Source organism: Piliocolobus tephrosceles, chromosome 10, assembly GCF_002776525.5.
Source record: "Piliocolobus tephrosceles isolate RC106 chromosome 10, ASM277652v3, whole genome shotgun sequence".
NCBI classification, from domain to species: domain Eukaryota; kingdom Metazoa; phylum Chordata; class Mammalia; order Primates; family Cercopithecidae; genus Piliocolobus; species Piliocolobus tephrosceles.
In genome coordinates this window covers 108,480,374-108,494,313 of record NC_045443.1, presented here as the reverse complement: position 1 = coordinate 108,494,313, position 13,940 = coordinate 108,480,374, and the positions used below count along the sequence as shown (strand labels likewise).

The following is a 13,940-nucleotide window of genomic DNA, read 5'->3' as shown; positions in this document are numbered from 1 at the left end:
CACCCTCTAGGGTGGCTGGAAAATTGTGTGTGGGAGCCATGAGCACATGGTGTCCGGCACGTGCCAGCGCTCAGTCAATGAGATTTGTCATTTCTTCAGTCAACAAAAACTCATTTTTGAGCTGCTGCTGTGCGCGTCGTCACATGCTGGGAGCTGGGGAGACAGTCAGTGGTGAGGGAAACTGAAGTGATCCCTGCCCTCTGAGCTGACGCTCCACAGGCACCGAACAAAATGAGTGAGTGCACTGCAGGCAGTGTTCAGGACCGCCTCACGCTGTGCAGAGAAACAAAGTCGAGAAGGGAGATCTGAGGGCAGCAGGTGCATGGCTGTGTTATTTGTTTTGAGACAGGGTCTTGCTCTGTAACCCAGGCTGGAGTGCAGTGGTGTGATTGTGGCTCACCACAGCCTCAACCTCCTGGACTCAAGTGATCCTCCTGTCCCAGCCTCCTGAATAGCTGAGACTATAGGCATGCACCACCATGCGCAGCTAATTGTTTTTTGTTTGTTTGTTTGTTTTGTTTTTGTGGGTTTTTGTTAGTTTGTTTTTGTAGAGACAGGCATCTCCCTATGTTACCCAGGCTGCTCTCAAACTCCTGGGCTCAAGCGATCCTCCCGCCTCAGCCTCCCACAGTGCTGGGATTTCAGGCATGAGCCACAGTGCCAGCCTTCATGGTTATTTTAAATAGGGTGGGTGGGGAGGCTTCACTCAGGAGATGACATCTGAGCAAAGATGCAATGAAGGAGGTGAAGGAAGGAGCCGTGCAATGACTGACGGAAAGGCATTCCAGGTAGAAGGCACACAGGTGCAAAGGCCCTGAGGCCAGCCTGGGCTGATAAAACAGAGCATTTTAGCAGTTTCCTCTCCCTGCCATTTTCTTTCTCAAAATTGACAAGCACAAGTGTCCCCGGCCCAAGTACTGCAGAGCGCGCAGCATCTCTCCCCGTGACCATGACCCAGCTACTGCCTCTTTAACCTTGAATGCCTTTTTGGGGGCTCACGTGTCACCCAGTGGCGAGTGAGCCACCCTTACTTCAGAAGAACGGCATGGGGTGGGGAGGGGGGGGGGCCTTAGGTGGTGCCCGTCTCACCTATGACTGCCAAAAGCGGTCATGGGGTTATTTTTAAACATGGGGAGGAAGTATTTATTGTTCCCGGGCTGCGGAGAGCTGGGCGGAGTGTGGAATTCTTCTCGGGAGGCAGTGCTGGGTCCCTTCCACCATGGTGAGTACAAGGGCTCCAGGAGGTGATGATGCCGGGTGGGCGAGGAGGGGAAGCTACTACAAGCAAGGGACCACGGCGGAGGCGCAGGAAGGCGGCTCTCAAAGCCTCCAGCCCCTTGTGGAAAAAGCCCGCTGACTGCGCGCGCACAGAGGAACCCCAATCAATGCCCCGATAGGCCACAAATAACAGCAGCTCCCGGGGACTCACAAACACAAAATAAGAGAGTTGGCTTTTTTATGGCTTGTCTACTGACCTCTCAAGGAATCAATAACTCCCAGGGCTTGCAAAATGGGATTGAACGCTTTTAAGGATCAAATTGTAATTCTTTTCTCTTGTTCAGGCAGCTGGGAAAAAGAATGTTTTTGTTTTCACCTTTTGAACTTGCAAATTTAAAACCTTTCTTCCTGTGCTGTTGGGTTGCGTGTCCCCCTCCTGAAGTGGGCAGCTCCCAAATCAGGGTCAGCGCAGGACGGAGAGTGCTTAGGGCCAGGAGCTCTGGAGTCAGAATGCCCAAGTTCAACTCTCCAAGTTCAATACCCAAGTTCAACTCCGGCTCTGCCTTTTGTGTGCGTGTGGCTGTGTGATCTTGGGCAAGTGACCCAGCCTCTCTGAGCCTCAGTTGCCTCCCCTGTAAAATGGGGATGATAATAATAGTATCCACTTGACAGAGCGGTTATGAGAATTAAATAATAATACATACGTAGAGTATTGAAGCATTTGCTGTTATTGAAAGTCAGAGAGAAGGGGGGTGGGGAAGAAAGGTCAACTCGCTCTTCTCTGCCCTGTTGACGTGGTGCAAGGACAGGGCATTCAGAGAGGAGGTTTTGCTGCTGTTTGGATTAAGGGAAAATTGTGGGGTGTGGGGCGCAGTTGGGTTTTAACACCTTGAAGTTTCATTCCATCTTGGCATTCATCATGGCTTAGTGAGCCTGACTTTTCTTTCCCTCCAATCAATTCTCCTTCTGTGCATTACTGAGCTTTTTGTGAAATGCATCGGAACAAAAGCGGCTGGATCCTGCAGGGACGATCTGTAGGTGTGGCCTCCATCCCCAGGGACACACCTGTGGCTTCTCCTAGTTAATGAAGGAGCCACTACAAGATGCACAAACGCTTATGATCCCCTGGGACCAGGGCTCTGGAGAAACTTTATGTCGTGTCCTTTGCTCCCTCCAGCATCACTGTTTTGAGACCTGAGTGTGGACACTGTACCCGCATTTCACAGATGGGCAGCTGAGCCCTGCAACAGAGATGAACTCACCCAGAGAAGGAGCCTGACCTAGTTTTTTGACTCCCAGCCTCTCACTCTTTTAATCGATGCTTTTTTCCCCCAGGCACCTAAGAAAGCAAAGAAGAGAGCCGAGGGCGCCAACTCCAACGTGTTCTCCATGTTCGAACAGACCCAAATCCAGGAATTTAAGGAGGTGGGTGCAGCTGTTGAATCATCCACATGGAAGGAAATCCCACCCGTGAGGGAGAACCTTTCTTTTGTTCCATATTCCCAGCAGGGACTTTTCATTAGATGCCTCTGTCCTCCAAACAATCCCAAATTCAGCCTGAATGGATGTGTAAATTTTTAAAAAGAAACTGTTTTTAATAACTTCGCTGATTATCAAAGTAAAATATATTCCTCATTGAAAAATGTCAGAAAATTTTTCAGAAAAGCACAAAAAAGGAAATAAAAACTACCTACAATTCTATTACCCAGAGATAATCAGTTCGCATTTTGGTATATACCCTTCAAGCCATTTTTATTATCTATGTATATGTGTATTAAACAAAATTATAATCTTCTGTGCCCACTGATTACTACCTGCATTTTTTTCCTTTGAGAAATTCACCATTAACATTTCCTATCATGTATGTAAACCATTTTCCTATGGTTAAATATGACATTTGCTTATAATGTTTTACTATTATAAATAACACCTCTTTGCTTGTATCTCTGGTTACTTCTTGGGAGTAAAGTCCTAAAAGCAGAACTGCTGGGTCAAAGGAACTTAAAACAACAACAACAAAAGAACGAAAAACAGGCAGAAGTGCTGGTCCGAATTCCCCCCCAAAATCACAGCACTAATTCCTATGTCCAGCAGCCTCAAGAAGAGAGTGCCTTTCCCCACATTTCCGTCAACGCTGGGTATTAATAGTCACAATTTTTTTTGCCAGTCTGAGAGGTAAAAAGCAGTATCTTCTGGGTTTGAAATGTTACAGTCTTTGATTATTAACCACTAGCCCCGTTTGAAACCCCATCGCATTCGATGGCAATGGACCTTATGAAGAGAACCCAAATACCAATTAGACCAAACTGCACACAGGCTTGGAAGGACAGGCTCGGAATTCGTTTTCCAGCAGTCGTGAGGCCTCACACTGACTCATCCACATTACTACCTGGCTGTCCAGAGGGAACTATGCTAAAATGATGCTAAAGAGACCAGTCTGATTTTGTGTGTGTGTGTGACAGAGTCTGGCTCTGTCACCCAGCCTGGAGTGCAGTGGCACAACCATGGCTCCCTGCAGCTTCAACCTCCCAGATTAATCAATCCTCCCACCTCAGCCTCCTGAGTAGCTGGGACCACAGGTATACATCACCATGCCCAGTTAATTTTTGTGATTTTTGTAAAGATTGAGTCCCCCTGTGTTGCCCAGGCTGGTCTCAAACTCCTGGGCTCAAGCAATTCTCCTGCCTTGACCTCCCAAAGTGCTGGGATTACAGGCGTGAGCCACTACACCCTGCCCTAGCGTGCTTTATATCAAAGGGGAAACCATTTGGGGCTTCCAAACAGGAAATGAACAGTTGTACCTTTTGTCCTCACTAACATTCAGATTGCAGGAATGCTGTGTCCCATAGGGAAAGAGAAATTCCTGAGACAAGTGTCATATCTGAACTTGAGATAGTCACCTTCCAGGGAGAAAGCTACACCCGCCTCTTTTCCCAACCTCCGGAATCAGCTGCGGGGAGTGTGGGCAGGGGATGCAAAGAGCTCAAAACACGTAGCCAGGATTCCCCATTTGGTTTTGTTTGTTTGTTTGTTTGTCTGAGTAAATGGGATTACAGGTACTCACCATCATGCCTGGCTAATTTTTTTGTATTTTTACTAGAGACAGGGTTTCACTGTGTTAGCCAGGCTGGTCTCAAACTCCCAGCCTCAAGTGATCCTTCTGCCTCGGCCTCCAAAGTGCTGGGATTACAGGCATGAGCCACTGCACCTGGCCTAAAGCTATTATTTTTTAAAAAAGCTAAAAACTGGTGTCTCATCCGGCCTCCCCACTCCCTAGCCTGCCCTGTCTGTAAAATGGGACCAGTAATCTGTGTCAGCTGGCAGCCAGGGAGGTTCTCAGAACTTTATAAATGCCCAAGTATTTCACAAATGAGGAATCATGGGCCAGGCACAGTGGCTCACACATGTAATCCCAGCACTTTGGGAGGCCAAGGTGGGCAGATCACTTGAGATCAGGAGTTTGAGACCAGCCTGGCCAACATGGTGAAACCCTGACTCTACTAAACAAAAATAAGCTGGGCATTGGTGGTGCATGTCTATAGTCCCAGTTACTCGGGTGGCTGAGGCAGGAGAATCGCTTGAACCCGGGAGGTGGAGGTTGCAGTGAGACGAGATCGCACCAGATTGCACTGCAGCCTGGGCGACATAGCAAGACTCTTTCTCATAAATAGCTTTATAGAGATATAATTTGCATACCATAAAATTCATCTTTTAAGTGTGCTGTTTTGTGGTTTGTAGTATACTCACAAAGTTGTGCAACCATCACCACTATCTACTTTCAGAATATTTCCATCACCCCAGAAAGAAACCCCATACCCATTAGCAGTCACTTCCTGCTCCTCCCTCTCCCACCAGCCCCTGGCAACCGCTAATCCATTTTCTGTCTGCATGAATTTCCTGTTCTGGACATTTCATAGAAATTGAATCATACAATACATGGTATTTGTGTCAGACTTCTTTCACATATGTTTTAAGGCTCATCCATGCTGTAATCTTTGTAGGAATTTCCTTCCTTTTTATGGCTGAATAATATTCCATTGTATGGACAGGCCACATTTGGTTTATCCATTCATCAGCTGATGGACATGTAGGTTGTTTTCAGTTTTGGGCTACTGTGAACAATGCTGTTATACACATTTGTGTTCAGGTTGTTTTTGTTTTTGTTTTCCAAGATGGAGTCTTGCTCTGTCATCCAGGTTGGAGTTCAGTGGCATGATCTCAGCTCACTGCAAGCTCCGCCTCCCGGGTTCAAGCAATTCTCCTGCCTCAGCCTCCCGAGTAGCTAGGATTACAGGCATGTGCCACCATGCCTGGCTAATTTTTCTATTTTTCATAGAGATGGGGTTTCACCATGTTGGCCAGGCTGGTCTTGAACTCCCGACCTCAAGTGACCCACCAGCCTAGGCCTCCCAAAGTGCTGGGATTACAGGCATGAGCCACCATGCCCAGCCTTGTGTACAGGCTTTTATGTGGACATGTTTTCAATTCTCTTGGGTATATATCTAGCAGTGGAATGTCTGGGTCATATGATAACACGAGGCCTAACATTTTGAAGAAATTGTTGGATTATCTTCAATTGTTGACTTTTGATCTGAGGTCCTGCAATGATCTTTGAAGATCCCAGAATCCACTCCTGCCAAGTCTTTGGCCCAACCTCTTGGTCAGCTCTGCCAGTTTCTCCCAGGCTGAGCTGCCAATCACTTCCCTTCCACAGGCCTTCACTATCATGGACCAGAACAGGGATGGCTTCATCGACAAGAACGATCTGAGAGACACCTTTGCTGCCCTTGGTATGTCGCCCCCTCTAGTCCTGCGGGAGGGTCTCTTTATCTCACATCTATGAGGAGCACGAGGTGGGACCATCAGAAAAGCCCAAGATGGTGTCATTTCCCAAAGAAACAACTCCACCACAACTGCTCTTTAAGACAAATTTCAGGGGATGGGAAAGAAATGTTTCGTCTTTGAGTGTCTTCAGATATCTTTTTTCTCTTGAAATAACTTTTTTGTGTGATTTTGAATGCAATGTCAGCTCACAACAGAAAATGGGGGAAAATGCAGAACAGTATAAAGGAGAAAATGACATCACCCAGAAGGTCATATTCCACTGTGAACATTTCAGTCTCTTTCCTCTAAGTCTTTCTAGACGTGTCTGTTAGGTTTGGGTTTTAGTTTTTTAAATTATTGGACTCATTCTCTTTTGAATTCATCTTCTAAATGTATCAGCTCAACAGTGTGAGCACGAGTACATGGAGTTTCTTCAAAATATACATGTCTAATCTGCTACCCACCACCACCACTTACTCCTGACCTTAAAACTCAGGGCAACCATACACAGCTGTGCAGACAGTGCACTGCACAATTCTACAGGGAGCTATTCACATTTGTAGTGAGTGTAGCTTTTTATACTTAAAACATACATTGGTTTAAAAAGTGACAGATTTTTCTTATTTGCACAAAGGTAGGCTTGTGGCAGGACTAGAGCAGGTAAATCAGAACCTCTAAGGCTGTGGGTTACAGCAGGTTTAACTTGAAAAAATTCCCTCACGTGATCCTGATCTGTCTCTCCTGCCTCCAACTGTGAAGGGCTAATTTACAATACGAGCCTTTCCCATTTGAGTGAAAAATGAAAATATCTGCATCAAATGTTCCAGGTTCTGAAGACACTATTTTAAATATAACAAACTGGCCAGCATGGTGGCTCACACCTGTAATCCCAGCACTTTGGGAGGCGGAGGCTGGAAGATCACTTGAGCCCAGCACTTCGAGACCTGCCTGGGCAACATGACAAAACCCTGTCTCTCCAAAAAACTACAAAAATTAGCCAGGCACGGTGGCGTGCACCTGCAATCCCAGCTACTTGGGAGGCTGAGGCACGAAAATCACTTGAACCTGGGAGACGGAGGTTACAGTGAGTCGAGATTGTACCACTGCACTCCAGCCTGGATGACAGAGCCAGACCCTGTCTCAAAGAAAAATAAATAAATAATGAACCCCTTCCCACATCGGATGTTAGGGTTCTTCCCGTCATTTGGTTATTATAAATAACACTATAAAGAACATCTTCTCACATAAGATCTTTGCCTGCATCCACCCCATCTCCGATTATTTCTAGACTAGATTTCTTGAAGTGGAATCCCAGGAGCCAACGGCGGTGTCATAATGGCTCTTTCTCCCCCAGCTCCGAGTCCCTGAGTGTGTGTTTCCTACCCTAGGGCGTGTGAACGTGAAAAATGAAGAAATTGATGAAATGATCAAGGAGGCTCCGGGTCCAATTAACTTTACTGTGTTCCTCACAATGTTTGGGGAGAAACTTAAGGGTAAGGTCGTGTGTGTGTGTCTCTATGTTTCTTTGGGGGGCTGGCAGAAGATGGTTAACTTTAAGAGATAAAGCACCACTGGAAAAAATAATGAAAACACCAACTTGGCTGGGCGCAGTGGCTGCTGCCTGTAATCCCAGCACTTTCAGAGGCCGAAGCGGGTTGATCACTTGAGGTCAGGAGTTCAAGACCAGCCTGGCCAACATGGTGAAACCCCATCTCTACTAAAAACACAAAAAATTAGCGGGCATGGTGGTGTACACCTGTAGTCCCAGGTACTCAGGAGGCTGAGGCAGGAGAATCCCTTGAACCGGGATGGCGGAGGTTGCAGTGGGCCGAGATTGTGCCACTGCACTCCAACCTGGGTAACAAAGTGAAACTCTGTCTCAAAACAAAACAAAACACAGCAACTAACATTGCTCCAGGACTTAACCTAAGTCAGACCTCATGCTAACCACTTTATACGCATTACCCCACTTAATAGCAACTAGGAGGTATGCTCTATTCTTATCCTCAGTTTACAGATGGGGAACTGAGACTAAGAGACAGAAAGTCACTTGTCTGAGGCCACACAGCTAGCAAGTGCCAGAGTTAAGATCGAATCCCAGGCTTTCGAATCTAGATGATGTTTGACCTTGGGTTCTCAGCCCTCTCTTTCAAAATACAGAGGCTCAGTGATCAGGTGAAGGCAGGGTATTTTTCCTCCATGCAAAGCAGCCTTGCTCTGGCCCCTTCATCTCCGAGGGAACTTGGGCCCAGCTGCCTGGGGCGCCAGTGGTTCCCAGCCACCCCCAGTACATGTAACCCCTGTGTTCCGTTTCAGGAGCGGACCCTGAGGAAACCATACTCAACGCATTCAAAGTGTTTGACCCTGAAGGCAAAGGGGTGTTGAAGGCTGATTAGTGAGTGGGGTCTGTGGGGAGTAGGGGGGTTCCCTGCTTGCCCCCCTGCCCCACTACACACGCACAACTGACACCAACACCTGCTTTCCTCTCTCTGCAGTGTTCGGGACATGCTGACCACGCAGGCGGAGAGGTTTTCCAAGGACGAGGTAATGGGGTCCTTCAAGCACTCCCTGTACCCCAGCTCCTGGGTTCTCCCTCTGGGGGGCTCCATCTCACCCTCTTGTCTAAAGCACCCCTGACCCCACACTGACAGGGAACCAGCTATCGTCTTCCGAGCCCTGGCCTCATTTCATTCTCTGCCACCCTATGAGGTAGGGACTAGCATAACTCCCATTTTACAGATGGGCAAACTGAGACCCAGGGAAGTAAAGTCACTTGTCTAAAATAACAACAATCACACCTGTAATCCCAGCACTTCGGGAGGCCGAGGCAGGAGGATCACTTGAGGCCAGGAGTTTGAGACCAGCCTGGCCAACATGATGAAACCCTGCCTCTACTAAAAATACAAAAATTAGCTGGGCATGGTGGTGGACGCCTGTATTCCCAGTCACTCAGGAGGCTGAGGCACTGCACGAGAATCGCTTGAACCAGGGAGGCAGAGGTTGCAGTGAACCGAGATCACGCCACTGCACTCCAGTCTGGGCAAGAGAGCAAGACTCCATCTCAAAAATAAAATAAAATAAGATAACAAAACTAATAGTAAATGCCAGGACCTGGATTCAAACCTAGGTCTATGTGACTGTAGGTTCTGCCTTCCTCACGATGCATAGAGACCTGCTTAAAACATGAAATTATTGTGGCGTGAAGGGCTGCCACATACTGTCATGTGAGTTGTGCACTGAACAACTCTTCTAGATGTCAGTTTCATAAAACTGACATCTAGAAAATACACAGTCATCAGACTGTGTATTTCTTGCAACAGCTTTCCAGAACTGGCAGTAAACTGTCTGGTAATAATTTTTTTTTAACTCAGTAACCTTTTCCTGGCAGATGCGGTAGTGAGTTTGGTAGAAGGGGCATTTTTGCTAATTTGCCAAAACTTCTGTATGAGCAAGCAATGGTGCCGTCAACCTTATTAGTGAACCTTAATGAGTTGATTTTAAATGCCCCCTCATAGCCTCACAGGCCTCTCTCCATCAAGTTCCACATTTTACTAAAAATTTTACGTAGATTTCCCCTCCCCAAAAATTCAAGCAGCTGAAAGGGCTGCCTTCACCTTCCACCTGCTGTGGGCTTTGAACAAGCTCCTTGACCTCACTGCACCTCAATTTCCTCATCTGTAAAGTGGGAATGATAATAGAAGCTACCTCATAGGAGACTGCAAGGATTTGACACGTTAATGTGGGGAAAGTGTGAACTTGTGGCAAGGGCAATACAAGTGCTGGCTATGAATAGCCAGTATAGTTTTAAAAAAATAACTAGCCAATGCTTTTTAAATGGGGAAAGTTTGTGTAAAAACAAAAATCTAGATTTCTGACGCCCTGGTTCCTGTGGCCACCTTCATGTCACCTTTTTAGATTGCCATGTGTCTCCATTTAGCCACAGGACCTATCCTGCTCCCTTAAATCACCTGCCTGGCCCCTTGGAACTCTTGAGTTTGTGATCCTGGTGGAAGGCTGGGTTTCCAGGGACATCTCTGCATGATGTTTACTTGGGAGGGCCCTTGAGGTCAGGGAAGAACAGGGAAAGGCAAGGAAGGAAAAGTGCATGAAGGAAGAAGTTGAGCCAAGATTCAGGCCCAAAGATCAGCACCACTGATTCCCCAGGGCGGGAGCTCATTCGCTAGCTCTCCTGGGAGGCACCAAGTTGGGCGAGATGGCCGCACCTTTATACCCCCACACCAATCCCATCCGCTGGCTGTGGGCTGCCCCAGAAAGGGCATGACCTTGGGTGAGGGGGCCCTGCAGCAGCTGGGGAAGTCCTTCACTGGGGGACCCTCTGAGTGGCCCATGTTCCCATCCCCCACCCCAGCTACCCGTCCACTCAGGCCCCGCCCACAACCCCCCACCCTCTGTCTCAGTTCCCCTCCCCTCATCCTCAGCATGTCTTGCTGGCTCATTGCAGATTGACCAGATGTTCGCCGCCTTCCCCCCTGACGTGACTGGCAACTTGAACTACAAGAACCTGGTGCACATCATCACCCACGGAGAAGAGAAGGACTAGGAGGGGGCTAGCTGCTGTGCCCTGGGCTCAGTCTTTGCAGAGTGGTCCGTGCCCTCATCTCTCTCCCCCGAGTACTGCCTCTGTCCCCACCTTGTCTGTTAGCTGTGTGGCTGCCCCATTTATCCACCTCCATCTTCTTTGCAGCCTGGGTGGCTACAGATAACCTCATGGCTGCACATCCTACAGATGGAAATGCATCCAGAGGCCGTGTTCCAATAAACAGGAGGTTGTGTATTTGGTCATGACATTCCTCTGACAGATAGTGCCTTGAGTAAGGAAGGCAAAAGCAGATGAACTAGTGACAGCCTTGCAGTCATTATTGAATCTTGGTGACTCTTTATTTAAGGTAGACCTTTGCAGCCACTCAAAACTGTTTCTATTAAGGACCATGTTTTACTGGAATGTTACCTGGATGACCACAGCCCTCTCTTCCAAAGAGCTCAAGCATTTAGAGGGCCTTGCTTCCATGACATCCTTCCCTTAGGATGCCATTGGAATGCCTCTCCTGCCAGTGACAGTGACAAGAAGGAAGTGGCCTGACACATGGTAGGAACATAGCTCCTTCAACAGTAATCACACCTGCCAATCCTCAGAGAGTGATTTCTAGTTTCAGATAAAGTAGAAGTTGTCTGTACTTCTTCCCTAGCAAACCAGGGGAGTGATACTGACTTCTGACCCTGTCTGGGGCCCAGGCCTGGATGTGAGTTGACCCTTGATTTTGAGTGACCACAGTCATGGTTGAAGCATTCAGGTCTATTATGGCTGGAAGATTCCCAATGTAAGAAACAAATAGGGCCAGGTGTGGTGGCTCATCCCTGTGATGCCTGCACTTTGAGAGGCTGAGGCAGGAGGATCACTTGAGCCCAAAAGTTTGAGACCAGCCTAGGCAACATAGTGAGATCCAATCTCTACAAAAAATAAATAGCCAGGCATAGTGGTGTGCACCTGTGGTCTCAGCTACCCAGGAGGCTGAGGTGGGAGGATCGCTTGAGCCCAGGAGGTTGAGGCTGCAGTGAACTGCACTCCAGCCTGGGTGGCAGAGTGAGACTCTGTCTCTTAGAAAAGGAAAAAGAAAAAAACAAAAAGAAAAAGAAATAGGTTCAAATAACTAAGAAGTCCAAGGGCTTCAGGCACAGTTGCATCCAGGAGCCCAGGCAGTGCCCTCAGAGGCTGGGGAGGCCTCTGTTTCCTGTCATGTTGCTCTGCTCTCAGCAGTGGCAAAATAATTAAGAGCAGTTCCTGCCCCCTTTCCAGCCCCTTAGCAATCCTAGAAGAGCATACTCCTCTCTCTCCCAACTCCACACAAACCTCAGAACAGGGCCTCGTGGGATCCCTCTGGGGCACCTGACCCCTGAACCAATCACCATGGACTGGCAAAGGCAGTGCTCTGATGGATGGACAGGCTTGGTTCAACTGATCAGCCCTGTGCTGGGGTTGAAATCAGAGCCCTCCTGAACCATATGGCCTGGAGATGGGAGGGAAGATTCCCCGGAGGAAAACCCGAGAAGCAGCAGGGAGTGGACTTCAGGCACTTCACGTTTTCAAGAGAATTCCAAGAACCCTCCCAGCACTTTGGGAGGTCGCGTCGGGCGGGTGGCTTGAGTTCAGGAGCTCGAGACCAGCTTGGCTAAAATGGCAAAACCCCGTCTCTACCAAGAATGCAAAAATTAACTGGGCATGGTGGCACATGCCTGTAATCCCAGCTACTCAGTAGGCTGAGGCAAGAGAATCACTTGAACCTGGAAGGAGGAGGTTGCAGTGAGCTGAGATCACTCCAGCCTGGGCGACAGAGCCAAACTCCGTCTCAAAAGAAAAAAGAGAGGCCGGGCGCGATGGCTCAAACCTGTAATCCAGCACTTTGGGAGGCCGAGACGGGCGGATCACGAGGTCAGGAGATGGAGACCATCCTGGCTAACACAGTGAAACCCCATCTCTACTAAAAAATACAAAAAACTAGCCGGGCGAGGTGGCGGGCGCCTGTAGTCCCAGCTACTCGGGAGGCTGAGGCAGGAGAATGGCGTAAACCCGGGAGGCGGAGCTTGCAGTGAGCTGAGATCCGGCCACTGCACTCCAGCCCAGGCGACAGAGCGAGATTCTGTCTCAAAAAAAAAAAAAAAGAAAGAAAAAAGAGAGAATCCCAAGAACCTAAGAACACAGCCCAAGCCAATGACATGATGGGAACAAGCTGAAATTTGGTGAGAGAGTGGAGCTGGGGTCACAGTGAAGGCAGGAGGGCCCAGGAGGCCAGAGGAGCCAGTTAGGGCCAGTCCTCAAGGCTTGACAATGGCAACAGTGCCACACGTGGCAGGAGCTCAGGGCCTAGCCAGTGACAGGATGAACGAAACTGTCTCCTGGCTGCAGAGACCTGGGGCCCGTTTCAAAGCAGGCTGCGTGGGCAGGAACCCAGGGGAGTCACGGCCCCACCCCATGACCCAGGACGCCCCACACCCACACCCTGTGGTGACGCTTGCCCCTCACAGCCTCCCTGCACTCCAGAGTCGGTCCAGGCTGAGAGCCTCATACCCGGGCTCCTGTGGTCAGAGATGCAGTCTGGCACCAAGAAGGCGGGACTCAGGACACTCCAGGGCAGTGCGTGGTTCTGGGCAAGACACTCTGCACTCAGCTCTGCAGTGACAGGCTCACCCACGACAGACACACGCAGCGACAGAGACATGCAGAGACACACAGAGAGATACAGAGATGCACACAGAGACACAGTGAGCTGAGACCACACCACTCACTGAGCTGAGATCACTCCAGCCTGGGTGACAGAGCCAAATTCTGTCTCAAAAAAAAAAAAAGAAGAAGAAGAAAGAGAATCCCAAGAACAGGAACAGACATGCAGAGACACACGGAACACACAGAGACAGAGACTCAGGGACATACAGAGATGCACACACAGACACAGAGACACACACAGATACAGACACGCAGAGACACACGGACAGGGACACACAGAGACACACAGAGACACACACAGAGATACAGAGATGCACACAGATCCAGACACGCAGAGACACACAGAGACACAAACTGACATACAGAGACATACAAAGAGATACAGAGACACATAAATACACACAGAGACACACAGAGACAGACACACAGAGACATAGAGTCACACGCAGGTGCAGACATGCAGAGACACACAGAGACAGAGACACAGAGACACACAGAGATGCACACAGAGACACACACGCAGAGACACACAGAGACACACAGATACACAGAGACACACAGGTGCAGACACACAGAGACAGACACGCAGAGACACACAGAGACACACAGAGACACAGAGACACACAGAGACACGCAGAGACACACAGAGACACACAGA

At 48.8% G+C, this 13,940-nt stretch overlaps 1 protein-coding gene across 2 annotated transcripts; it reads left to right on the top strand.

Annotated features, from left to right (window-relative positions):
• The first annotated feature begins 567 nt into the window (after positions 1–567).
• On the top strand, positions 568–10,859 carry MYL2 (myosin light chain 2). 2 transcript variants are annotated; one of them, XM_023203359.1, is made up of 9 exons: positions 568–645; positions 2,554–2,643; positions 3,392–3,393; positions 5,397–5,496; positions 5,933–6,008; positions 7,431–7,535; positions 8,359–8,437; positions 8,538–8,586; positions 10,505–10,603. In XM_023203359.1, exons 1-9 carry the CDS (start codon positions 568–570, stop codon positions 10,601–10,603), a joined length of 678 nt encoding a protein of 225 aa, XP_023059127.1. The 2 variants fall into 2 exon arrangements, with proteins under 2 accessions (XP_023059127.1, XP_023059132.1); XM_023203364.2 differs by lacking the exons at positions 568–645; positions 3,392–3,393; positions 5,397–5,496 and adding an exon at positions 1,176–1,222 and having other exon boundaries at positions 10,505–10,859.
• The last annotated feature ends 3,081 nt before the right edge of the window (positions 10,860–13,940 follow it).

Coding starts and splice junctions, on each gene's coding strand:
- MYL2 (XM_023203359.1), top strand. CDS start 568: ATGTTACCCAGGCTGCTCTCAAACTCCTGGGCTCAAGCGATCCTCCCG. Junction 646..2,553: donor CCACAGTGCTGGGATTTCAG/GCATGAGCCACA, acceptor TTTTTCCCCCAG/GCACCTAAGAAAGCAAAGAA. Junction 7,536..8,358: donor GTTTGGGGAGAAACTTAAGG/GTAAGGTCGTGT, acceptor GTTCCGTTTCAG/GAGCGGACCCTGAGGAAACC.